At 38.8% G+C, this 25,289-nt stretch overlaps 1 protein-coding gene across 5 annotated transcripts; it reads left to right on the top strand.

Moving 5' to 3' along the window:
* Positions 1 to 3,742: 3,742 nt before the first annotated feature.
* Positions 3,743 to 24,952, top strand: pogzb (pogo transposable element derived with ZNF domain b). 5 transcript variants are annotated; one of them, XM_062991266.1, is made up of 21 exons: positions 3,743 to 3,827; positions 4,266 to 4,388; positions 5,152 to 5,273; positions 6,150 to 6,245; positions 7,005 to 7,159; positions 7,280 to 7,379; positions 7,588 to 7,851; positions 8,784 to 8,894; positions 11,238 to 11,323; positions 11,410 to 11,702; positions 13,290 to 13,444; positions 15,316 to 15,416; positions 15,522 to 15,668; positions 15,824 to 15,958; positions 16,112 to 16,344; positions 17,825 to 17,965; positions 18,104 to 18,157; positions 18,239 to 18,351; positions 20,211 to 21,833; positions 21,980 to 22,013; positions 23,066 to 24,952. In XM_062991266.1, exons 3-21 carry the CDS (start codon positions 5,171 to 5,173, stop codon positions 24,702 to 24,704), a joined length of 5,583 nt encoding a protein of 1,860 aa, XP_062847336.1. In that variant the 5' UTR covers positions 3,743 to 3,827; positions 4,266 to 4,388; positions 5,152 to 5,170; the 3' UTR covers positions 24,705 to 24,952. The 5 variants fall into 5 exon arrangements, with proteins under 5 accessions (XP_062847336.1, XP_062847335.1, XP_062847337.1 ...); XM_062991265.1 differs by having other exon boundaries at positions 8,709 to 8,894; positions 18,107 to 18,157; XM_062991267.1 differs by having other exon boundaries at positions 8,709 to 8,894; positions 20,211 to 21,632.
* The last annotated feature ends 337 nt before the right edge of the window (positions 24,953 to 25,289 follow it).

Below are 25,289 nucleotides of genomic sequence, written 5' to 3'. Positions count from 1 at the left end.
TGAAACAATGGCAGTTAAATCGGTTAGAAAGTAAGGTGTGTCAAAGATGGAAAGAATTGTACATTGGTGAAGAGGAGAACATTCTCAAGAAAAGCAATCAACACTACTGAAGTAAGAGATCAAGTGTGCCATGCTAGAACCAAGCATGGATACTAGGAGTCCAACAAGGATGTAACGTCTCATTATGCGTATTTAACATCCTTAAGAAGTGATGAGAAAAGCGGTACAAAGATTTCATTCTGGGTCAGTGGAAAGACCATTAGCAATCATAGGTATGCTGATGACATTGTATTATAGGTCACATCACCAATAGAAGAACTACAGGAGCTGGTGTGTTGTATCAAGAAGGTGGTGAAGAAATATAGCATGCTAACAAATGCAGCAAAACAAAATTTATGACAAACACTGAGAAAGTACTGGAGATTATGGTGGAGGGGGCAGCATGGTGGCTAAGTGGGTAGCAGGTGGGGCGGTCCGGGTCCTTTCTGTGTGGAGTTTGCATGTTCTCCCTGTGTCTGCGTGGGTTTCTTCCAGTGCTCAGGTTTCCTCCCACAGTCCAAAGGCATGCAAGTGAGGTGAATTGGAGATACTAAATTGTCCATGCTAAATTACTTCTAAAACTAAAGCAATTAATTTTTCACCCACGGGAGTAGGGTTGCCAACCGTCTCGTAAAATACGGAATCGTTCCGTATTTGGAAACTAAATGTCGCGTTCCGTATTGAACAGATACGGGACGCGCTTTGTTAAGTATTTTATCAATGGGAGAGAAACGCTGCAGATTAGACTGTTCAATACTAGAGCTGGGCGGTTCCTGAATCACCCGGGTTAATGATTCGAATCTTTGTACTGAATCAGGAATCACGAGTCCGAAATCTCAATTAACACGGATCCTATGAGTCCTCTGACTGGCTGCTGCTCAGTATACAAGGCGAGTGAGCCGACTCATTGGAAACACCTCTGACTGCGATTACACACACTGTGGCTGATTTTATGCACATGCTATTATTATTATTATTATTATTATTAATCAGTAGTAGTGGTATAGATTAGTAATGCAGCATATTTTCTTGTAAGCAAAAGAACATAATATAGTTATATTATTATTAAAATGCAAATGCTTACAGGCTACTTTAGTACTGTACTGCGTAAGGAGTATCACAGCCCCCATGGTAATTTTAAACCCTTGACCAATTAATATACCCATCTGATTGGTATGTGAATCCACCCCCCTCTCCTGCATGGTCAAGTATTCACTTAAAAAAAGTGTCAACTTGTCACTGACAGGAGAAGTGTGAGGTGCCAAGAGAATCAAGAGAGAAGGATGAGTGCATGGAAGACAAGTGATATTTGGATGCATTTTAATGCAATAAATCAATCAAAATCAGAATGTCAGTATAAGTGACTCAACTGACTCAAGTGACCCAAGTGAACCGGATCACATTACTGAGTGACTCAGATTAACCCGAGTCCATAAAATGAACCGAATTTACCACCACTATAAATACTTCGCTGTTTGAGTAGCGCAGTGGGCAGCGCGCATCACGCACGTTCTTCTGCCCTAGGTTCGAATCCGGCTTAGGGCGAAACTATAGTAACACAAGCAGGGCCGGCGCTATGGGGGCTCTGGGGTGGGCATTGCCCCAACCCTCCCCCAATTTTCTTACTGCCCCCCTAAGCAACGCAGTCCAGAACCGGGCTGCATGTTGGTGTGAAGATGGATTATGTAAAAATGTTGTTTTCACTATTGAGAAATTTTTTTACATGATGTTGTTTATGCATGTTGTTTAACCTAAAATATGGTTCTGATTTATCATTAAAGAATGAAAATAATATATGTTAAACAGCTTAAATTAAACATTTTGATAACGTTCCTATGATGGTGTAAGACCCGTTATATTGTTTACAGGTGTAACCCTAACCCCCCTCCCCTCCCGCTGAGGTAAACAGGGTGTTCCTTATTTCCAGTTCTGAAAGTTGGCAACCCTAGTTCCACTGCACTATTTTACACTAAAAACTACACTATTCCATAATGCTCCAGATTGCATCATTCTAAATAGGTATCGGTATCGGCGAGTACAAAAATACATGTACTTGTACTCGTACTCGGTTGGGAAAAAATGGTATCGATGCATCCCTAATATATATATATATATATATATATACAGTATATTTATATATACAGTATATACTGTATATATATATATATATATATATATATATATATGCATGCTGTATGCTGATAGTTGATAAGAATGAATTAAAGGTAGGTGAAATTAAATTACAGTGAGGTGAGTGGTGAGTGATTAAGTGGTGAGTGGTTCAATTAAAGTGAGGTGCACTGGGGCCCATGGCCCCCCTCTGCCAAGGGCCCCAGTGCACCTAACCCCCCTGCTCCCCCTGTAGTTATGCCCCTAAACAAACGTATATTTGGGAAGTAGGGTATTAAATATGGCATTGGAGAAAGCTTACCAATCTGTCAAGCAGATGAGAACATAGTGATTTTGTGATGTGAGAAAGATAAAGAAAAAGAAGATGAAATGGGAGTGAGAATTTAACCACAAAAAATTTTCAAATTACCATTGATAATGACACTTTGTCTCCGTCTTCTAACATCCAAAATCTTGGTGTAATTTTTGATAGCAACCTCTCTTTTGACCACCATGTAAATCACATCACCAAAACTGCTTTCTTTCATCTAAAAAAACATAGCACGTCTACGTCCATCACTCTCCTTTTCTGCCGCCGAAACCTTGATTCATGCTTTTATTACATCCAGAATTGATTATTGCAATAGCATCCTTTATGGTACATCTAACAAAATCTTAAAAAACTTCAGTATATCCAGAATTCAGCTGCTCGCCTCCTTACTCATACTCGCTCCCGTGATCATATTACACCTGTTCTACAAAAACTTCATTGGCTTCCCGTTGCTCAACGCATTCAATTCAAAATTCTTCTATTCACTCATAAAGCTCTCCATAATCAGGCCCCATCCTACCTCACCGACCTGCTCCATCAGCACATTCCCTCCCGTAGCCTTCGCTCTTCTGAGGCTAACCTACTGTCCATACCCTCTAGGACCAAGCATTTTTGCTATTCTTTTTAATAGTTTTATACTTAGATCACGACAGAAATGTGAAGTCCTAGATCCTAAAACTTGTAAAGTTTTCAGTTTCCTGATTGCATGTGAATCTGTCCTGTTTCTGTCTAATTTTAAGAAATTGTTCTATATTTGTTGTTCTCTCTCATAATTTAGCTAATTTTTAATGAACTGTCTTATGCTGCTCTCTTTGTTTTTATCTTAATTATTCTTGATGTTGATGTACTATTTTGATTTTGTACTATGATTTGTATGGTGTATGTATTTGTTTTGATTATTTGTCTTTTGTAAAGCGTCTTTGAGTATCTTGAAAAGCGCTATATAAATAAAATGTATTATTATTATTATTACAATCAGAATGTTTTATTTATCTCTACAACTATTAGCATTGGTTAAAATTAATGTTAATTAAAAAAAAAATCTGGTCTGGTTTAATTAAGAAACATGAATAGTGTGATTAGTTGCAATTTTAACACACTTGGTTATTATACACTTGGATCAGTACAGATTGTTGATGGTCGAGTTTATGTACATTGTTCCAAAAATAAGAATCCATTTCTGAGAGTCTCCAGCCAACAAGAGAGCGGCCGGATATGACGTAGGGGGAGACGCCACAGTTCGTTGGTGTTCACAAGAACCATCACGATAGCTGGTCTGTGACGTGCCGACCAGGTTTTTTTCTATTGTTTTACTTATAGAAGTCGTTTCCCCACGAGTTTTAAAAAGGTGAGCATTATCATGATGCGCTAAATATATTATTTATAACCGACAACAAATACCTGCGTTATGCATCCGTAGCTTCCTTTCTGCGCATTAAACAAAGTGCGGAGGGATACACTGGCGTAAAGCGGTCGCTGGTTTTGTTCCGCCATGCGCTTTAGTTCAGGTTATGAATTTACGTTTAATTTTAAAATTGTAGTCACTATGACATTGGCATATTTTACCGTCAGTTGCATTGTACATCTAGCAATTATATAGCTTTAATGTTTACGTCATACACTTTGTGTCATGCATTTTTGCTTCAGTACAGGGACTACTTTTTTCTCTCCCCCTCACACTTTGTGTATTTCACAATTGTAGTTACCGAATTGTTGACACATAAAGTCCTACTCATGTATATGTTTAAATATGTTTGTCTAAAAAACTTTTGTGTTTGTGTTGCAGGTGGAGTGAAACCAAACAAGATGCCATTTAAAAGGCTTGCCCTTGTTGGTACACCATCATAACTAAAAATGTAGGCTTTTGAATGCAAATAAGTTTTTCAGATTTCTCTCCTTTTTAATCCAGGTAATTAAATTTTTTTTGATTATTCATATTGCAATATGTAATACATAAAGCCTAATGAATTCTACTGCTGTAGAAAAATCTTCAACATCAGGTGGTGTTGCACTACTTGCAGTAAATTGTTATGTACTGCAGGTTGAGTTTTTATCTTTATAGTTTTTTTGTTTTAGAAGGTCCACAAAACAATAGTTTTACTTTCACTTTCATTAGAACGGCAGTGGATCCCTTATTACCACTCCTCTTTTTAGCTGTTCCTGTATGTCCGTGATGCTGTGCAATAAAAGCTGAGACACAAAACTTGGCTCTATGTCAATATCCCAGCAAATTTGAAGAACAGTATTTGACCTGTGTACATGATTAGGTTTGTTTAAGTTCAAATGCGATGCCAGCTACTTTTTGTTTTGCACATACAATACAATTTAGGTACTCTATTTCATACATAGGAGCTAACAGACATCCAGTATTAGTATGGCTTACAACTAAACATTGGGGAGACAGGAATGCCAATTTTTCACCCAGAGAGCTGTATTATGCTCTCTTACATTCCTCAGATTAAATACAAATACGAAATCATAACATATAGCCTTTTGATGCCCACAATACTCAGAAAACACAGAACATTGCAATATTAGTTAATATACTGTACTTGCTTATTTGTAATTATGGAAAGAGTGTCGTGTTTTTCTCTTTTAACAAAACACACCATAAACTGTAATAAAATTATAATTACTGTTTTATTAACATGAATGCTTTTTACTGACTGAAGCTTTACCAGTTGCTGTAAGATGGAGGACGCAGATTTGTTTATGGAATGTGAGGAGGAAGAGCTGGAGCCATGGCAACAGATGGATCAGGATGAGAAGCATGATTCACCTGACACTGCTAAAAGTAAGATGTCGCATCTTAAGTTATATTCTCAGATTAACTTTAGGGAACAGATTTGTATATTTAACTGAAAGTGTTTTTTTGTTTTGCTAAGATTTGCTGAAGAAGATCCAACAAAACTGTGCTTCCATATTAAATAAAAAAAGGTTTAATTGTTTTAAACACTTACCACAGTAGTAACAGTAGTGAATAAAATTAGAGGTGAATCAAACTGCTTAAACCAGTGTATAATTAAATGTTCAGTGTCATAAATAAACCTGTAAGTGGCTGCAGGGGTTGTGTGACAAATAACTTAGGGCTAATTTATAAAGCCCATTTATCAAAAAAGTTGGGTCATTTTGTAAAATGCAATAAAAAAACAAGCATCTGTGATTTGTTCATTCTTATGACCTTTTAACTGTCAAGTTCAAATTGCTCTAAATTTGTTTATATTGGTTGGTCAGGTGCCCAGGTGGCGCAGTGGTATATTCCGCTTTGTTAATTAGAATTTTAATGTCATGTTTCATACTTTGGTTACATTCATGACAGGACAGGTTACACAATATCCATTAGTTTAAGTTTAGTGTCAAACACTGTCACTTTCTCCACCTGGGAACCGGACAGTCAGGTCTCACTTACACAGCTTCTTCCTGTGTTATCAATAATAAAATAACATGTTGCATTGTTATTGAAATTTGTATCATATTATTTGAAAATAATAAAATGTTCTATTTTTATATGAAGTTAGTTTTTTTTTTGTATCAATTAAGGGTATTATTATTTATTTTAGTGTAACTGTTGGGGGAGCAGCACCCCTAATGGATAAAAATATGCTGGATGAGTAATTTTTAAAGCAGCTGTGTTTATACTTACTCTTTGCACTCTTGATCTTGTATTCAGAACTTGCTACCCCAACTGTAGCCAAAACACTTGTGATTCCTTGCATACCAACAACAAGTACTAAGGTCAGCACTGTTTCACTGCTCAGTAATACAGGTGAGTGTCCAATTCTCTATTGTAACCACATCTTAACCACATCTGAACCCAACTCCCTAAAAGGCATTCTGGTTATGTGTATAGAAGTGAATGAAAATATACAACAAGAAGTCTCAGTAAACAGAAAGAAAAATGTTTGATGCGTACAAACAATTCTGATAACAGTACTCTTGATAAATGTACATGCAAACTATTATTCAACTCCCAGCCTTTGGTCAGGGATGTTGCACCATAGGTTTTGAACATTCGGACAATACTCCCAGGGGTGTGTCTAGGAACGTTCAAGGTTTTGGAAATCTTCTAATACCCATTGCCTTTTGGTGCAATGAAACGATCTTCTCTCTCAGCTTTTGTGAGAGCTCCTTAGTTTTTATCATTTTATCATGGTAAAACACACACCTTGAACACACATGGTGTTTATAAAACACATCACAGCTGAAGCAAATTAAGGGTCGTTATAGAGTGTCCAATTTGATCATTATATTATAATCTAAACTTTAAGGTACAGACAAGCAGTAGGGTTTAAGATCGGTAATAATATGTAGTGGTTGCATAATTGTGACGTGACAGAATTACCAAAGTATCCTGATTCTCTAAAGTACTACAGCATTCATTTGCTGTATCATTTAAATGATAAAGATTTAATTGAAAGCAAAATCTAGCTCTGAAGAAAGGTTTTGAGTTATACATCCTTGTTTTCTTTGAGTGGTTAAATATTTGTATATAACACAGTAGAAAATGTTTTACTTTTTTTTCCAGCTGTACCTGCTGGCATTTCTAAACCTGGGCAGCCATTGATCCTGACCCAGGGTGCAGGGGGTTTGACACCTGTGGCTTTGTCTCAAGTTTTTCTACCTAGTACTGTACCTGTCTCAAGTGCTAGTGGCAGCCAGCCCATCTACCTGACCACACAGGTGCAGATGTCCTTACTTGTACTAAGCTCAACTTTTCAGATATTTGTGCAGTTATAAACATATTGTTTTACAATAGACAGTGTAAAAGATTGTAGGTTTATTTCTTTTGTGCTTTCACAGGCGATTCCTGTCCAGAATGTCCAGTCAGGCCAGAGCCCAGTGAGCATCGTATTAAATGTCCAGCAGGGTCAAACTGTTCGACCTATTACACTGGTCCAAGGTATGGCAGTTTTCTTATGGTCACACAGTCTCTTGCTTTCTGATGTTTTTAATTTTGACAATATTTTGGATTTATTAACAGTGTCAAAGTCATATTTAGTAATTTATCCTTTATTCTGTGTATATTTTTTTTGCCATTTTTATCAGTTTTTGCTATTTTGTCCTTATTTCTCCTTTAATGTCAGTGGTTTTTTATTTTTATTTTGCAGCACCTGGAGCACCTGGAATTTTTAGACCAGCAGTAGGAACAACTCAGCTTATTACCCAGCAACTTCAAACAAGACCTACAACTCAAGTGGTAAATCGGACACAGGTTCCAGCCTCTTTCACTACCATGCAGATCCCTACCACTATCACCATCAAAAGCACAACCCCAACCAGCCTTCCCAGAGCAACAGCTGTGCCCTCTGTCCCTGTTACCCAGGGCTCTACCCTGTCAAAGGTTCTGCCCATAAACAACCAGACTAAAATTGGTAAGAGATCATTAAAATAATAAGAGTTTAAACAGTAAATGAATAGTCTGACAATTGACAGTTGTATTTTAATGATAAAAGATATTTTCCTGTCAAAAACCATTGAAAGTAGATGCTCCCTAGTGGTACAGTGAAAAGGCTTTGGCCTTCTATTCTGAGGAACATATTGTAGGTCCATGGTATCTAAGGATTAGGGTTGAAAGTAATTTAGTGATCTTGAACTATAAACCCTTGAAGTGTTTTCATAGTATGAATAGAATGTGTGAATAAATTGCAAAATTTAAATGACAAAACCAAAAAAAACCAAAATGTATAAAACAATAGAACATTCCTGTGTATTAACCCTGTATAGATGGTTTTTTGTTGTTCAGCAGACAGTAGACGAAGAAGAAGAGGACGAAGATATACTTTATTTGTCATATATACATATACAGTTGTACAGTACAATGAAATTCTTTCTTCGCATATCCCAGCTTGTTTGGATGCTGGGGTCAGAGCGCAGGGTCAGCCATCATACGGCACCCCTGGAGCAGACAGGATTAAGGGCCTTGCTCAAGGACCCAACAGTGGCTGCATAGCAGAGTCTGGATTTGAACCGCCAATCTTCCGGTTGCTGGCCCAACGCTCTACCCACTAGGCTACCACTGTAGTAATATACAATACAGTGGTTGATATAATATAATATCAATATAATAGTAATAGTAACCTAGTAATATACAATATATATAGTATAATAGTAACCTAGCAATATACAATACAGTGATTGATGCTCTTTATGTGAAATTATGTTTACATTAATATGAATGCAACACATTGTGTGCATTATTTTTTATGTATTTTTCTCATATGCTTGACAGTGGTAAAGTCAGGAACCAGCAGTTTGGACATTCAGAACCTGATGAGCATTGTAAACCATGTTAATCGTCCTACAGGAGGTCAGCCCCAGACCATTGTTGTCATGAGCAGTCAGAAGGCAGATGGTGCGGGATCTACTGATGCTGTTCAGACTGTTTTACCCCCAGCTCAGAGCAATGTTGTGCAAGGTATATGGTGGATGATGTTAATAATGAATAAAGGACATAATGTTTGTACAAATTAATAGATGGGATAAGCAAATGTTTTCTAAATGCGGCATTTGGAACCCTCAAAATTATCAATTTAATACATTTTGGTTTACCTCATCGTCACATTACAAATAAGATCAAAAAGCTTACTTTTTTTCTATTTATTTATGCATTTTCTCCCCTTTTACTCCTGATTTAGCGTAGTCAATTTGTCTTCCGCTGCTGGGGATCCCTGATTGCATTCGAGGAGGGTATATTGCTGCTCACGTCTTTTCCGACCTGTGCACAGTCCCAGCTGACTCCTTCTTTTCGCCCATGCTAACCAGGGTCCTTACACAGCGTTTGAAGACCATCCCATCCAGCAGACACGGTGGCCAATTATTGTCTGCTGCAGGCCCCCAGCTGACCGGTGCAAAAACGTACTTAATAGAATGTATTAACTATAATACAATAAAGCCTAAAATATTTTCAACAAAACAATGTTTCAGCATTGACAGTCTTGTTAGGACACATTGCATCATGGACACCTTAAGGTACCAGGATGTAATAAATATCTGTCCGCCTTTGCCAAGCTAAAGAAGCTGGGTCAAGTAGGGATCATCCAACAGGGCAGTAATTCAGAACGGTAAATTATCGTTGTGTGGATTTATATGTATTAATCCAAGGCCACCCTAGTTTCTTCTAACTAAACCCTATTGAATGGTTTGGAATAGCTGTGGAATGAGCTTATAAAAAAACATTTGCATTGAAGCCTGAAGGATCTGGAGAGATTATGTATTGAGGAGTGTTCTTAGATTTGCTCTGTAATCTCACTTCTTATTAAGCATTATAGAAGATAATTGTGTGCTGTTGTGTTGAAAAAGGAAGGTTGCACAAATCAGTAATTGTTGTTTTTTTTGTTTAGTTTTTTTACTTTTAGGATTTCAGTGATTTGTGCAGCTGTTCCTTTTTTGTAAATAATTGATTGGAACACATCTCCTAAATATTGCTTATTTAATTGTGAGTTAATTGTGGCTTTTCTAAAAAAACATGCTGGGTTAAAAAACTACTCATACAGCAAGTTTGATCATGAAGTTGAAAGTAAAGAAACACATCATTTAACTTTGTGACATGGCCTTTAAAATTTGAGTTAGTGATTGTTACTATAGCTGTGATCTTCTTTATGCATATATAATAGAGCTAGTGTAACTGCACCTGCGTTCTAATGCTCTAGCCTGCCACTGCGGAGAGTTTGAGTTCTCAAGTCTGAATCTTAGCAGTGCTACCGAGCTGGCCAGGTGTTCAACAGACACAATTAGCCTTGTCTAAGGGATGGAATGTCGGTTGGGATTTCTTCCTTTTGACTGCGAGCATGATGGGGGGGGGGTGCCTACATTTTTTTTAAATATGCCCTCATTTTGAAATTGATGGCTGTAATATGTTTCAAAAAAGTAGGTACAGAGGAAATTTAAGCTGAAAACTTTATGATTGATTAACATAAAAGCATGTTGCTTATAAAATGACCATCCAAGATGTGACAAAGATCGGTCTTTACCCTCTGCAGTTAAAATATATTAGTAAAACATTGGGTAATGTGCACAGTAAAATGTGTTTTGTGCTGTGAAAGGTTGACCTTTCCGATTTTCTGTAAATTTCTGTAAATCATGCAGATTGCTACCATTGTAAAGTTCAAAAGCCAGTGTTTGTTAAGGTATAGGGATGTATTAACGCAATGCAGTTGTAACATGAAAGGTAATAGAGTAAATATATTTTTAGGGATATTTATGCTCTTTTTAACATGACAATACACTTTTAAAACAGCATGGTTGAAAGATCAGAAAGCCTACCATTGTCTTCTATAGTTAAAGTTGTGCAGCCTTAAAAAGTACAGATATGACATAGAAGCCCCATACAGTTGGGCAACTGAGGAAAATTTCTGCCTTTAAAACTGATTAATTGGTCTTTAGTGGCCTTAAACTAAAAGTAAGTTTTGTTGAAAGGAATGATGTTGTAACACAGTAGTGAACCTGTTTCTGTCCAGACACTTTTTGAACATGCTCCAAGCACCAATTCTGAAATTTTTAACTAAAATATTACATTTAAAGGCAAAAAGGTAAAACAATAATTCTTTTCAATACAGGTCACCCAGAATTCTTGGATTTCACCAGCTATAGTCAATCAATTCAAGTGAAATTACAGTATAGAAGTTTTTTACACCACCAAACTAACACTTTCAGTTGCTGTATGTATATTTCCATAAAATGCACAGTTGGTCTAACAGTTAATTAAATAATTTATTGAATAAGCTCCTGCAACTCTTTGTGTTCTTTTTTTCCCCCTAAGTCTCTTCTATAACCCCATCATCCCACTCTTGTCCACGATGTGGAGCCCAGTTCAAAATGATTGAGGCACTCCGGGGTCATATGTGTGTAAGTACATATAATTGCATAAACACCCAACAGAGTTTTTAAAGTAATACAGATCCTGAACAACAATTTTTATGTTTGTTTTATAGTTCTGCTGTCCTGACTTAAGTCAGACTACAACTGTGACGAGCAACGTGCCTGCTCATTCTGAACAAGAGCCACAAAATATGAACACTGAGGACAATAACTTGTCCTTGAATGTTAAGAGTGAAAACATGGACACAAACCTAGGAGAACACCAGTCTAGGATTGTCATGTTGGTGGATGATTTCTATTATGGAACCTACGAGGGAAATCGATCCTATGTTCCCACGGACACCTTAAAAGAACCGTTATCATTCAGATGCCTCACCTGTGGCAAAAAGCTGAAGAACAATATCAGGTAAATTGCTGTAATAACTTATTTTAATAAGCAGTGTTTGCATTACTTTGGATTAATTTGGGTGTTACAAATCACATGGTCCTGGGTTTAAATATGTTTCTAGTAGGGCTGGGTATCGCCACTAATTTCCTGGATCGATTCAATTCACAAGGTCCCGATTCGATTCGATTTGATTTCCGATTCGATTCGATTCGATTTCGATTCAACACAGTTAGGCATATTTGAGTTACATTAACAGGTTTTGTTTAAATATGTAAAGATGTTCAGAGAACGAATGTGATAATTGTACAAAGAACACTCATTATTAAAAATATTTTTGTATTTTGTTTACATAAATAATTAATCCAAAACAGTAACATTCATTTTTTATTATTATTTTATATGTCTGACACGCTACAACATTGTAAATGTTGAACAGCTTATGCCAAGTTTACACTACACGACACTCTGATTAACACCTGGTCGCTGTAATGTTCACACTACACGACTGATCGGCGATGGGGGGTTTTACACTACACCATCTATCACCAGGGGGAATCACAGGCGAGCTTCTCTGGTCTCCAAAACTATGTTTTGTCACGAAAACACACGTGAGAAGTGATGAAAGGTTTAATGATACCACGTCCAAACATGCACATCAACAAGTAGCGAGAGATCAAAGTTTGTGCGCTGATGAAATAAATGAATCTGAGTGGATTTGGCAACACGAGCAGCATGGCTTGTTCTATAGTGAGTTGGAGGTTAATAAATATTTTGTTTTGTAGAGAACGATCAGGTCAGAAATACTGTAAAACTCGCGTGTGCTGATGTATTCTGATAGAAACTATATTGCGCTCCACCACCTGTTTACAACCTCGCCCCTGTGTTTCCCCTCGCTGTTTCTCACATTGATTGAGAGCCGAGTTTTGATCGCAGAGCGAACACCGAGTTCCTCCCGAATCCAGCACCGACCCGTCGCCAAGCGAAAATCAGTGCAAAAAGTTGTGTAGTGATCATAACTTGAGCTTCTGCCATGCTAAACTGATGTGCAGGTCAGATCTCGTTGCATGAAAAAACACTGGCTGGTCACGCGAAATTAAAGGGTGTAACAGACTTCCGTGTGCACCGTAAAAAGGGGCGTATTTAAAAGATCGATCTCGCGTTTATATGAATCGATATCGGATCGTTCAAATAAAGATTGATTCGAATCGAAAAATCGATTTAATAAACCCACCCCTAGTTTCTAGTAGGAGTTTGATGTGTTCTCCCCAGGTCCACATGGATTTCCTCTGGGTAGTCAGTTTTTCCTCCACAAATTGTATATATTTCAGCAAAAAATTATTCTTTAACTTGCTCTCATATTTGAGTAAGGGACTTGTTGTGCTTACAATGGTCTGTAAGGGATTGGCACCCCTCAGGTGTATTTCCTCCATTGTTTCTGGGTAGACTGTGGTCCCATGCCAAATGTAAGATATAGTTCAGGGAAATTTGTAGAACGGGAGTATAGAAAGAAAGGGAATTTGTTTCCAAAGGCCAATTACTTTTTTTTATGTCTATGGTTGATTTATAATCTTTGCTGAAAGGTTTCACTATTTTATCTCCTTGCAGGCTTATGAAACATTTAAAGGCCCATGTAAATGAAGAGCAGCAGACTGGAGAGATGGTCTCACACACATCCTGTCCACATTGTTACCGTCAGTTTCCAACTCCATTTCGCCTTCAGTGCCACGTGGAGAGTGTTCACAGTGCTGTTCAGTCAATTAGTAAGTATGAATTTTACTGCCCATCTTAATACAGCTACTAAGTTCAAGATTAAGACTTTATAAGTTTGTGTGCTGAATGGCAAGAGTTATACTGCTGATAACAACAGTGCCTTGTATTCTGGGTTTCTAATCCTGGTCTGGGCTCACAAATACAGAAGGCGCATAGCCATTGGGGGGGGGGACTCACATTAGTGCACCATTACCACCATTGCCAGTCCCAAGCCAGGATAAATAAGGAGGTTGCATCAAGTGTGTTTGACATAAAAACTGTGCCAAATTCAGTATGCATGATCCGATGTGGCACACCTTAAAAGGAATCATTCATTCAACTCTCGATGCAATACCTGTATCAATTTGATGTTGTTCAGTACTTTTCTTATTTACAATCTTTTTGAAGGGAGCTGTGAGGTTTGGTGTTTTGTTTAACATGTTTGAATGAATGCAGTAAGTTGATGGCATGGCAGCCCCCATTGCCTATTCTTTGTATTTATTTTGGAATTATTGGAGTTTCTTGGTGTGGGTATGCTTTTTGCTTTTTGATAACTCTTACCACTCTTTCTAATGCTTTTACAGCCAAGTATGAGACAGTTTCTGCTTAAGCCTAATTTATGTGTAAATTATGATTAAATGCAAGCTCTAGCATCTGTTTTATTCACATAATGCCTTATACCTTCTGTATTTGTGAGCTCAGCCCAGGTTTCAAACCCCTGACACTGTTACCAGCAGTGTGACTCATTACCATTACTCTTACCAAGCTTGTATAAATTATAGTAAAAATTTAGACTGAAAGCAGTGTGTCTGTAGTGTGTAGATGCCTTCTTTACTGCCTTTGTAAAGAAAGATCATTTTATAAATTGAATTATACTTATTTAACTTACCTTAAAGGCAGATGTAATCAATAAATTTCCAATAATATTTTTTCTTTTACATTTCTGTAGTTTGCCGCTCAGGTGGCGCAGCGGTAAAAAAACACATGCTGCAACCAGAGCTGGGATCTCGAATACATCGTATCGTATCGAATCTCAGCTCTGCCTTGCCGGCTAAGGCTGAGCGGCTACATGAACAACGATCAGCCTGTTGTTCAGATGGGCGGGACTAAGCTGGATAGGGTCTTTCTCTGTCAGACTGGTGCAATAACAACCTTTGCTAGCTGATTAGAGGCGCCTACACAGAGATGAGGAAAGAGTGCTCTTAGGGTGTGTCTCTCCGTACACAATGCTAGGTGGCACAACACTCGTCAATGTGTGGGTGATAAGTTGCATATGGCTTGCTGCCCACGTGTCGGAGGGGGTGTGGGTTAGCTTCGATCTCCTCGGACAGAGCAGGGATCGGCATGGGCGGAGAGGAAGCATGATGCAATTGGGCAGTTGGACGCGCTAAAGGGGGAAAAAAGGGGAGAAAATGCATAAACAATAAATAAATAAATGACTGTAGTTTTACTGTGCTTGACAATAAATCATTATAATTGAAATGTTCATGTTCATGCAGTGCTTCCAAAATCACTGGGCGTAGTGCAATAACACACAATGGACAGGACACCAATTCATTGGCCAATCATATCTGTATGTAGGCATCTGACCTGCCAATAGCACCCATGGGAATTCAAACCCTGGATCCCAGTGGTAGTTGGTTAGCGTAATTTACCACTGCACCACCTGACAATGCCAGATTAACTAGTATTGTTTTTAATTTTTAGCACTTTGTTTTTCAAAACTGCGAAATGCGCTCATACTTTGACCAGTCTACACTAAATCATTTCCCCAGTTAATCGCTATGTAAGAATCAGACTGGTTTGGTAGATTTGCTTTAAGCAGCTACAGGTTATATACATTGAGTCCTTGTTTTTTATTAATGAAATGCTTTCTGTGCAGCCAGTTGTAAAATTTGTGAGTGGGGCTTTGAGAGTGAACCCGTTTTCCTGCAGCACATGAAAAATACTCACAAACCTGGAGAAATGCCATATGTTTGTCAGGTAAGTCACCTTTTGTGAAACAGTCTTTCTCTTTTCTCTGTAATTCAAATGTGTTTCAGTACTAGTTGTACATGATTGTGTTTACTTGCCAATTGTGGATTTTAGGTGTGCAAGTATCGGTCTTCATTCTACTCTGACGTACATAACCACTTCTGCACGTGGCATGAGGATACTCGATATCTGCTCTGCATTTACTGTTTAAAGGTCTTCAAGAACCCTACTAATTATCAACAACATTTCTCTCGCCATCAGGTAACTAAGGGGGCAAAAAAAACGTACAAAACTACGTAATAAAGAAAATTAATTTGAACTTAAATTCAGGTCCAGTACTTGAGTACTACATTACTGGTCTGTATATATTGTGGTAATTGTTTTTTGTTTTGTTTGTTTGTTGTTTTTGATTGCAGAAAGGTTCAGTGTACCATTGTAACAAATGCCGACTTCAGTTCCTTTTCACAAAAGAAAAAGCTGAACATAAAGTAAATCACCACAAGACCTTCCGTAAGCCAAGTCAACTGGAAGGGCTCTTGGCTGGGACTAAAGTATGTATTGTATTTTTCTGTATTTTATGTATGTACATACATGTTGTCCTAATATACTGTATTATACTGTATTATTGTTCATTTTGTTGTACTGTTTGATTTAAGCAATAGCTTGATTATTCATAATAACATTTCTCTTGTCTGATTGTTTAGGTGACCATTAGGGCATATCCAGGAAAGAAAATGGCTAGTTACACAGGTTTTAAAGCAAGTAAAAAGCCCTCTACCATTGACAGGAAAACAGTCACAGCTCAGCCCAGTCAGCCTTCATTAATGCACACACACAGTACTAATGACCAGAAACCAGCCGTGCAGCAGAGCACTGGAACTGGGAAGAAACAAATCACCAAGATGTACAATTTCCTGGTAAAGTTTCAGGAGCAAAGGTAAGTTTTTAATTCTCTGACATGCTATATGTGAAAATGGGACAGCGTCACCATGCGCTTCCTGTCCACTAGAAGGGGCAGTGGCATTAAAAGCATTTCAGCTTCTTGTGGTCAACATTCCCTGCTATATTACTTTCATGTGTTGAGGTGTGGTTATAAAGCTCTTTTGGAGCTGAAAGTTTTTTACTCATGGAAATTCCACACAAACACCTTCTTAGTAAAAAGAATGTGTAGCATATTAGTAATTAAACAGTTTCCCTTACATTTTTATGTGTAGATTTAATGATTTATGTATAGATTTAATTTGCAAGCAAAATTTGGCAAACTCAAACAAAGCATGCGGTTTCTAACTACATGTAAACCAGTCCAAATCATAGTAAAACACCCATTTTTTATACTTGCATTGTGGAACCTATGTACCTATATACAGTACATCTCTGCTGTTTAGCACTAGAAAACTATAGGGCTAATACTAAAAGATTTAGAGATTTGTTTTGTTAGTTAGATTTTCATAAACTATGTAAGAAGGCTGGTAATTCAGTCTGTTTTAATATAAACCCATGTCCACTATTAAACCATTGCAGCTCATTCAAAATGCAGCTGCCCGTCTGGTTTTTAACCAGCCCAAACACTGCCACATCACCCCACTGCTGCGTTCTCTTCACTGGCTTCCTGTAGCTGCACGCATTCAGTTTAAAACACTGATGCTCGCCTACAAAGCCAAAAATGGACCAGCCCCAAGCTACCTTCGTGGTCTAATCAAACCCCGCTCTGTACCACGCAACCTCCAAGCCACTAGTCTCGCTCAACTTGAGCCTCCACCCAGGACTAAAGGAAGACAAGCATCAAGGATCTTCTCTGTTCTAGCACCCAAGTGGTGGAATGAACTTCCTCTGTCTGTCCGAACATCTGAGTCTCTTGCTGTCTTTAAAAAACGATTAAAAACCCACCTTTTTACTAAACACTTAAGCTGACTTGTACTTATTTACTAACATTTCCAAAAAAAAATAAATAATACACTTTGGTTCTAACAGGTTTCAGCAGATGTGTGTTCTTCGACTGTTGTTTACTTAAACTTGAGAAATGAAATGTTCACTATATGGAAGCACTTCTGTAAGTCGCTCTGGATAAGAGCATCTGCTAAATGCAGAAAATGTAAATGTAAAATAAACAGTGTTATGCAGAAACGAGAAAACTTCCCATGTTGTCAGAAATTACTGGCAAATAGGCAACAAGGTTAACGTAAAGATTGAATTTGCAGAGTTTTATTTCCTTTGTGAACTACTGACTGATCATTTGTGTCTCTGTCTTGTTACTCTTGCATCATTATGTATTCTGGACTGTTGGGCTTTGGTTGCAATTAAACATTGACTGAATGTGATTCATTGCTTTCTGAGCTTTTTACATAAATACTAACGTGTTGCTGTCAATTATTAAAATAGAGATGTCTGATTAACAAAAGACTTCATCCTGTTTTTAGAGCACTATGGGGTAGACAGAAGTGTGTGGAGTGCACTTTTGATATCCCAGATTTTGCCAATCACTTTCCTACATATGTCCACTGCTCATTATGTACATACAGCACCTGCTGTTCCCGAGCCTATGCTAATCACATGATCAAGTAAGTCAAGCTTACTTTTATATAAGTTGCTACCTGTATTACTAGATTATTACTAGATGTTTCTCTTGATATTCTGTAACTTTTCTCATTACCCAGCATAATATTCAATAGTAACTAGTTTGCTTGTCGTTTTTGTAGCAGTCATGTTTCTGGCAGAGTACGTACACGTCGTAGTAAAAAGAGCTCTTTGAGGTAAAGCTTTTTATATTAAATGGTCATAACATATTGTGAGAACTGATTTGTTTGCTAAAGAATGGATTTTTTCCCTTGCAGTTGGATAGAGCTGACATGTTCACATTGTTACTACAACACTAATCAGGGAGACTTAATGGCCAAGCACCTTGCTCAGTTCCCAAGTCACCAATACAGTGTCTTCAGTATGAAAGGTGAGTATTCAGTAAAGTATTATTAACATTTGACAATGTATCTTATCTCATTAAATTCATGTAAAATGTTGATCTTTTTGTTTGTTTTTGCTCTATATTTCAGTCGTCTAGATTTAAAATATAACTATGATTTGACAGGTTAAAGTTGTCCCTTATCCGTGTATTAAAATATACAGTGTATCACAAAAGTGAGTACACCCCTCACATTTCTGCAAATATTTCATTATATCTTTTCATGGGACAACACTATAGACATGAAACTTGGATATAACTTAGAGTAGTCAGTGTACAGCTTGTATAGCAGTGTAGATTTACTGTCTTCTGAAAATAACTCAACACACAGCCATTAATGTCTAAATAGCTGGCAACATAAGTGAGTACACCCCACAGTGAACATGTCCAAATTGTGCCCAAATGTGTCGTTGTCCCTCCCTGGTGTCATGTGTCAAGGTCCCAGGTGTAAATGGGGAGCAGGGCTGTTAAATTTGGTGTTTTGGGTACAATTCTCTCATACTGGCCACTGGATATTCAACATGGCACCTCATGGCAAAGAACTCTCTGAGGATGTGAGAAATAGAATTGTTGCTCTCCACAAAGATGGCCTGGGCTATAAGAAGATTGCTAACACCCTGAAACTGAGCTACAGCATGGTGGCCAAGGTCATACAGCGGTTTTCCAGGACAGGTTCCACTCGGAACAGGCTTCGCCAGGGTCGACCAAAGAAGTTGAGTCCACGTGTTCGGCGTCATATCCAGAGGTTGGCTTTAAAAAATAGACACATGAGTGCTGCCAGCATTGCTGCAGAGGTTGAAGACGTGGGAGGTCAGCCTGTCAGTGCTCAGACCATACGCCGCACACTGCATCAACTCGGTCTGCATGGTCGTCATCCCAGAAGGAAGCTGACGCACAAGAAAGCCCGCAAACAGTTTGCTGAAGACAAGCAGTCCAAGAACATGGATTACGGGAATGCCCTGTGGTCTGACGAGACCAATATAAAGTTGTTTGGCTCAGAGGGTGTCCAGCATGTGTGGCGGCGCCCTGGTGAGAAGTACCAAGACAACTGTATCTTGCCTACAGTCAAGCATGGTGGTGGTAGCATCATGGTCTTGGGCTGCATGAGTGTTGCTGGCACTGGGGAGCTGCAGTTCATTGAGGGAAACATGAATTCCAACATGTACTGTGACATTCTGAAACAGAGCATGATCCCCTCCCTTCGAAAACTGGGCCTCATGGCAGTTTTCCAACAGGATAACGACCCCAAACACAACCTCCAAGATGACAACTGCCTTGCTGAGGAAGCTGAAGGTAAAGGTGATGGACTAAACCCAATTGAGCACCTGTGGCGCATCCTCAAGTGGAAGGTGGAGGAGTTCAAGAAGTCTAACATCCACCAGCTCCGTGATGTCATCATGGAGGAGTGGAAGAGGATTCCAGTAGCAACCTGTGCAGCTCTGGTGAATTCCATGCCCAGGAGGGTTAAGGCAGTGCTGGATAATAATGGTGGTCACACAAAATATTGACACTTTGGGCACAATTTGGACATGTTCACTGTGGGGTGTACTCACTTATGTTGCCAGCCATTTAGACATTAATGGCTGTGTGTTGAGTTATTTTCAGAAGACAGTAAATCTACACTGCTATACAAGCTGTACACTGACTACTCTAAGTTATATCCAAGTTTCATGTCTATAGTGTTGTCCCATGAAAAGATATAATGAAATATTTGCAGAAATGTGAGGGGTGTACTCACTTTTGTGATACACTGTATTTACTATATAGTTGGTAAGCTACATCAGGTTTTTTAAATGAGCTTGAGAGTGACTAACTTTGTGTTCTATAATCCTTTCCCTCCTCTACAGAGTGTCTGGAGACTGATATTGAGTTCTATCCAGTGGAGGAGGAGAAAGTGGGAGCTAGTAATGAGGCAAAGTCTGAATGGTTGTCCATGGAGCATTGGAAAGTTCCAAGTGATGAAGGATCTGTACCAGAGTTTACAGACAGCTGTGGACCACAGCATTTAATACCCAAGAGCAGTGATGTCCTTGAGTACTTCCAGCTACTGTTTCCTGATGCCCTTATTGACCAAATTGTTAAGGAGACCAACCTTTATGTTGAATACCAGAAAAGTGTAGACAAAGGGGGCACCAAATGGCTTCCTCTTACCAATGAGGAGGTCAAAGGTTTCATAGGACTGTCAATTCTTATGGGTTTACAAGTTCTTCCAGATCCAGAGATGTATTGGTCCTTTGATCATTATAATAACTGCTCCGCTTTCTACAGGACTATGTCTGCTGCCCGCTTCAAGCAGATCAGCATTAATATTCGGATGAACAGCATGCTTAAAAAAGGAGGTCAACACAACGCGGACAAGCTGTCTTTTTTCCAGAACATGCTTAAAATCCTGGAGACTGGCATGCTTAGAGCTTACAAACCAAACAAATGTTTGACTATTGATAGGACCATTCTAAAAGCCCATGAAGTTGGAGCAGATGAGGAGAAAAGTAGAAACTCTACACCACAAATATGGCTCTTATGTGACTCAAAATCAGGCTATTGTCATAAATTGCTAATTTTGACAAAACATGAAAAGGGCAAAGACTTGGGACGCTTGGTTGTTCCACATCTCCTAAAAGGCCTGGAAAACAAAAATCACCAGGTTTTTATTTCCAGCCTGCTAACCAGTGTACCTCTTATGAAGGAGCTCCACAAAGTGAACATATACTGCTCCAGCTCTGTCCTCCCATCCAGTCCAGCACTCCCTGAAGAATTCTGGAATCAGGCCACACTGAAGAATACTGGAGATTTTGTTCAGTTTGAGCACCCTCCTGCTTTGGTTACCAAATGGAAGGATGCAAAGGAGATGTTCTGTCTTTCCACAAACGCTGTTGCTGGCAACCCAGACAAAGTATGGAGGAGATCTACCGTTAAGGCAGGAGAACTCTCCACCATCTCAAGACCACTGGCTTTTAAGCTGCTTCAGGATAACATGCGTGGTGTGGACATTTGCAGTCAGCTGCTGGCATGCAATCAGTTAGGTGGATTGGTCCTGGACACAAACTGGCGTTGTCTGTTCTGGTTCCTTGTCAACTTAAGCATCATTAACTCTTTTATCATTCTCCGGGAGATGCGGAAAAGCAGTCCACCTGGATGGCTTCATGGAGGTCACTTCTCTCAGGCTGCCTACCGAAAACGCTTGGGATTCCAGCTAGCCAAGTGTGCTGAAAGGCATGCGCTTCAGAAGCAAGTTACAGATGAACAGAAGCATCACAAAAGAAATGAGGGTAGGAAAGAACTTTTTGACACTTCTGAAGGGGTCAAACACCGTTTAGCAAAAATTTCTATTAGGACAAGAAGATGTAAGAGCTGCAACGTGACACAACAGCGGCATGAGAGTGTCTATGGCTGCATTGCATGCCAGGTCAACCTCTGCAGGCATACCCGTTGCTTCTGGGACTACCATGGTTTCTCTGCAAATTACAAAGGTTATGAGGCTAATAAGCTGATTGTGAATGTATATGTCAATCAGAGTAACAAAGGTTAAAAGAGATACCGTTAATGTTACCCTTAATATTCTTAATTAGTATCTGTCCCCTTACTCTCTTCTGTCTTTTCTTTCTTTTTTTTACAGGAAACCCAAGAACTGGATTTGTGGAACCTAAGAGGTATTTTATTATTATAGTACTAGTATGGACTAAAACTTCTTGAAATCATTTAATCATTTCAAAGTCATCTATAAATAAAATATGCAAATTATACAAATATTTGCACAAACAAAAAACAGGTTGTAAACAGAAAATCATAATTACAAGTACACCGATCAACAATAACATTTAAAACCACCTCCTTGTTTCTACACTCACTGTCCATTTTATCAGCTCCACTTACCATATAGAAGCACTTTGTAGTTCTGCAATTACTGACTGTAGTCCATCTGTTTCTCTGCATGCTTTGTTAGCCCCCTTTCACCTTGTTCTTCAATGGTCAGCACCACTACAGAGCAGGTATTATTTGAGTGGTGGATCATTCTCAGCACTGCAGTGACACTGACATGGTGGTGGTGTGTTAGTGTGTGTTGTGCTAGTATGAGTGGATAAGACACAGCAGCACTGATGGAGTTTTTAAACACCTCACTGTCACTGCTGGACTGAAAATAGTCCACCAACCAAAAACATTCAGCCAACAGCGTCCTGTGACCACTGATGAAGGTCTAGAAGATGACCAACTTAAATAGCAATAAATGAGCGATCGTCTCCGACTTTACATCTACAAGGTGGACCAACTAGGTAGGAGTGTCTAATAGAGTGGACAGTGAGTGGACACGGTATTTAAAAACTCCAGCAGCTCTTCTGTATCTGATCCACTCATCACATAACACACCAGCACAACACACACTAACACACCACCACTATGTAATTGTCACTGCAGTGCTGAGAATGATCCAACACCTAAATAATATCTGCTCTGTGGGGGTCCTGACCATTGAAAAACAGGGTCAAAGCAGGCTAAAAGGTATGTAGAGAAACAGATGGACTACAGTCAGTAATTGTAGAACTACAAAGTGCTCCTATGTGATATGTGGAGCTGATAAAATGGACAGTGAGTGTGGAAACAAGGAGATGGTTTTAATGTTATGGCTGATCAGTGTATATTTAAGTGTTTACCAATTAGACAGTATTTTACTCCAGAAAAAAAGCTTAATTTTTTATTTTTTTAGGGAACAAGTTCACTCTGTGGTTGACTCCAGCTTATCAAAAAGATTCTCCCATGGTTCTGAAATGGAGGTCTCCACTACATCACTGGCGGACTCTTCAGAGCTGAACCAAGAGTATGATAAGGAAATGGCTCCTCTAGAGACGTCAGATTCAGAGCTGGACACAGATGACAGTGCTCAGGAAGAGCCTGAATATGAGCTCAAAGACAGGAAGCCAACCAAACCAAACTCTCCAAAGACAATGACAGAAAACGAGGAAGCACTATCTGTACGGCAGCTCCGAACACTACTGCTTGCACTGTGCTCTGGAATTCAGAAAGCAGCCAAGGACATGAACATTGAACCTCAGCTTATCAGAACTTGGCTTAAAGACAGAGAGAGAAGACTTGAGTGTGAGGATTTAGGTAAAAGTGAAAGCAGTGGAGAGGCTGTGGAGCATTTGGTGGAGTGGGTGCTAGATCAGCGAGAGCAGCAGCATCCTGTTGCTGAGAGAAACTTGTTTCAAAAAGCTTCAGAGATCCACACTGAAACAAATAAAACGAGTTCCTTTCGTATCTCTTATGACTGGGCAGTTAACTTTATGCTTGAACATAAGCTGGGCTTGGAAAATGTTGGCATGTCTGGTCGACAGCTTCCACCCATCATGGAGAAAAATTGCCTGGATTTTACTGAGTTTGTGCAAAGACAGATTAAAATGCACAATATGTCTGTTTCTGCTGTCGGTGCTATGGATGAATTTTCTGTTTTTGTTGACTTTGACAAACTGATTGAAAGCAATGACACTTCCAAAGATGAAGCCTTTAAATTTGAGGGTACTGGAAAACCTTGGATAAACATTTACTTTTCAGTGCTGGCAGATGGCACAGTGCTGCCAGCAATGCTGTTTTTTAAAGGCCCCCGATTAGAGAATTTTACCCAAGGGTTGTCTGACTTGGTGCTGCTTGAGGCAAAGGTTGAAGGTTTTTCAGAAAAAGAAGAACTTCAGATCTGGACTGCTAAGGTATGGCAGCAGCGTTCCCAGGATGAGAAGAAAATGCTAATCATAGATGCTCATCATAACCACATGTCTGAGGACTTTTTGTCTAACTTGAGTGGCACTCAAACCTTACCTAGCGTTCTACCATTTGGCTGTGCCACCAAACAGCAACCTTTGGAAAAATGTGTGTTTCCTGTTCTGAAAAAATTCCTGTTGAATCGTTGGTCTCATTTGGTAGCCCAAGGTAAAGCAGCTGGTATCAAGTCTGAAGACCTGGTTCTGCTCCTTATAACCTGGCTTAAGGAGGCCTTGGCTGCTTGTTCTGGCAAGCCTAAGCTGATTCAGGACTCATTCTGTTTAACCCAAGTAATCATTGAGCGAGGAGAAAGTGAAAAGGCTAACTCTCAGGGTGATCTTGTAAATAGTTTGACAGAAGCAATGTTCAGGCCAGAAGCAGTAGATTCTGATCTGTTGTCAGAAGAAACACCAGTCGGAAAACATACTGAAAGTATCCTGAAAGAAAATGCAAACAAAATGAATGAAGAATTGTACACAATGGACAATGTTAAACAGACAGCACGGGAAATAGTTAAAGAAACAGAAGATAAAAGCAGAACGGAGGCCAGTCCAGTTGAGACTAAAACTGAAAAAACAGTTGAAGGGTAAACAATTTAAAAGACTCAAGTAAAACATCTGGAACATGTCCCTTCCCTATTACACAGACTGTGTCGAAAACTTTAGGCAAGGCTTGTGACTGTGAAAAAGAGAAGCCTCTAGAACCCTGTGCAGAATTTGGTCCTTGACCAGAATTCATTTAATGTAATTTAATTTGGTTTCAGTGGCTAATTTTGTACACAGATTGTTGGATTTGTACAGAAGAGAATGAATAAAGGTTTAAATGTAATGTCTAATAATGATTCGAGTTTGTTTGCAGTATGTTGACTTTTGCATCGAGTTAGTTGGACATAATCTTTTTTTAACGACTTGTACTTTTAATACAAAAGTCTGGATGTAAATTTGTAACTATATTATTGGACTAATATTTCTTGTACATAAATGTTTAGTTTCATTTATATAAATCTGGTTGTCCTAGTCTTTGTCTCAAAGCTGCTAAACTTGCTATACTATAGCATTTTTTCCATTTCACAAATGTTACTGATTTTAGTTCTAGTTTAGTTTAATCTACATTTCAATATCTTATTTAAATTATTTTTCCAATCACATGAATCTAAACTGTTTCACCAATAACAC

The sequence above is a fragment of the Trichomycterus rosablanca genome, chromosome 3 (genome assembly GCF_030014385.1).
Source record: "Trichomycterus rosablanca isolate fTriRos1 chromosome 3, fTriRos1.hap1, whole genome shotgun sequence".
Classification (NCBI taxonomy): Eukaryota; Metazoa; Chordata; class Actinopteri; order Siluriformes; family Trichomycteridae; genus Trichomycterus; species Trichomycterus rosablanca.
Note: the sequence above shows the minus strand (reverse complement) of the source record. Positions and strands in the feature narration are given on the sequence as shown.

Coding starts and splice junctions, on each gene's coding strand:
- pogzb (XM_062991263.1), top strand. CDS start 5,171: ATGGAGGACGCAGATTTGTTTATGGAATGTGAGGAGGAAGAGCTGGAG. Junction 16,345..17,824: donor GTAAAGTTTCAGGAGCAAAG/GTAAGTTTTTAA, acceptor TCCTGTTTTTAG/AGCACTATGGGGTAGACAGA. Junction 18,158..18,238: donor AGTAAAAAGAGCTCTTTGAG/GTAAAGCTTTTT, acceptor TTTCCCTTGCAG/TTGGATAGAGCTGACATGTT.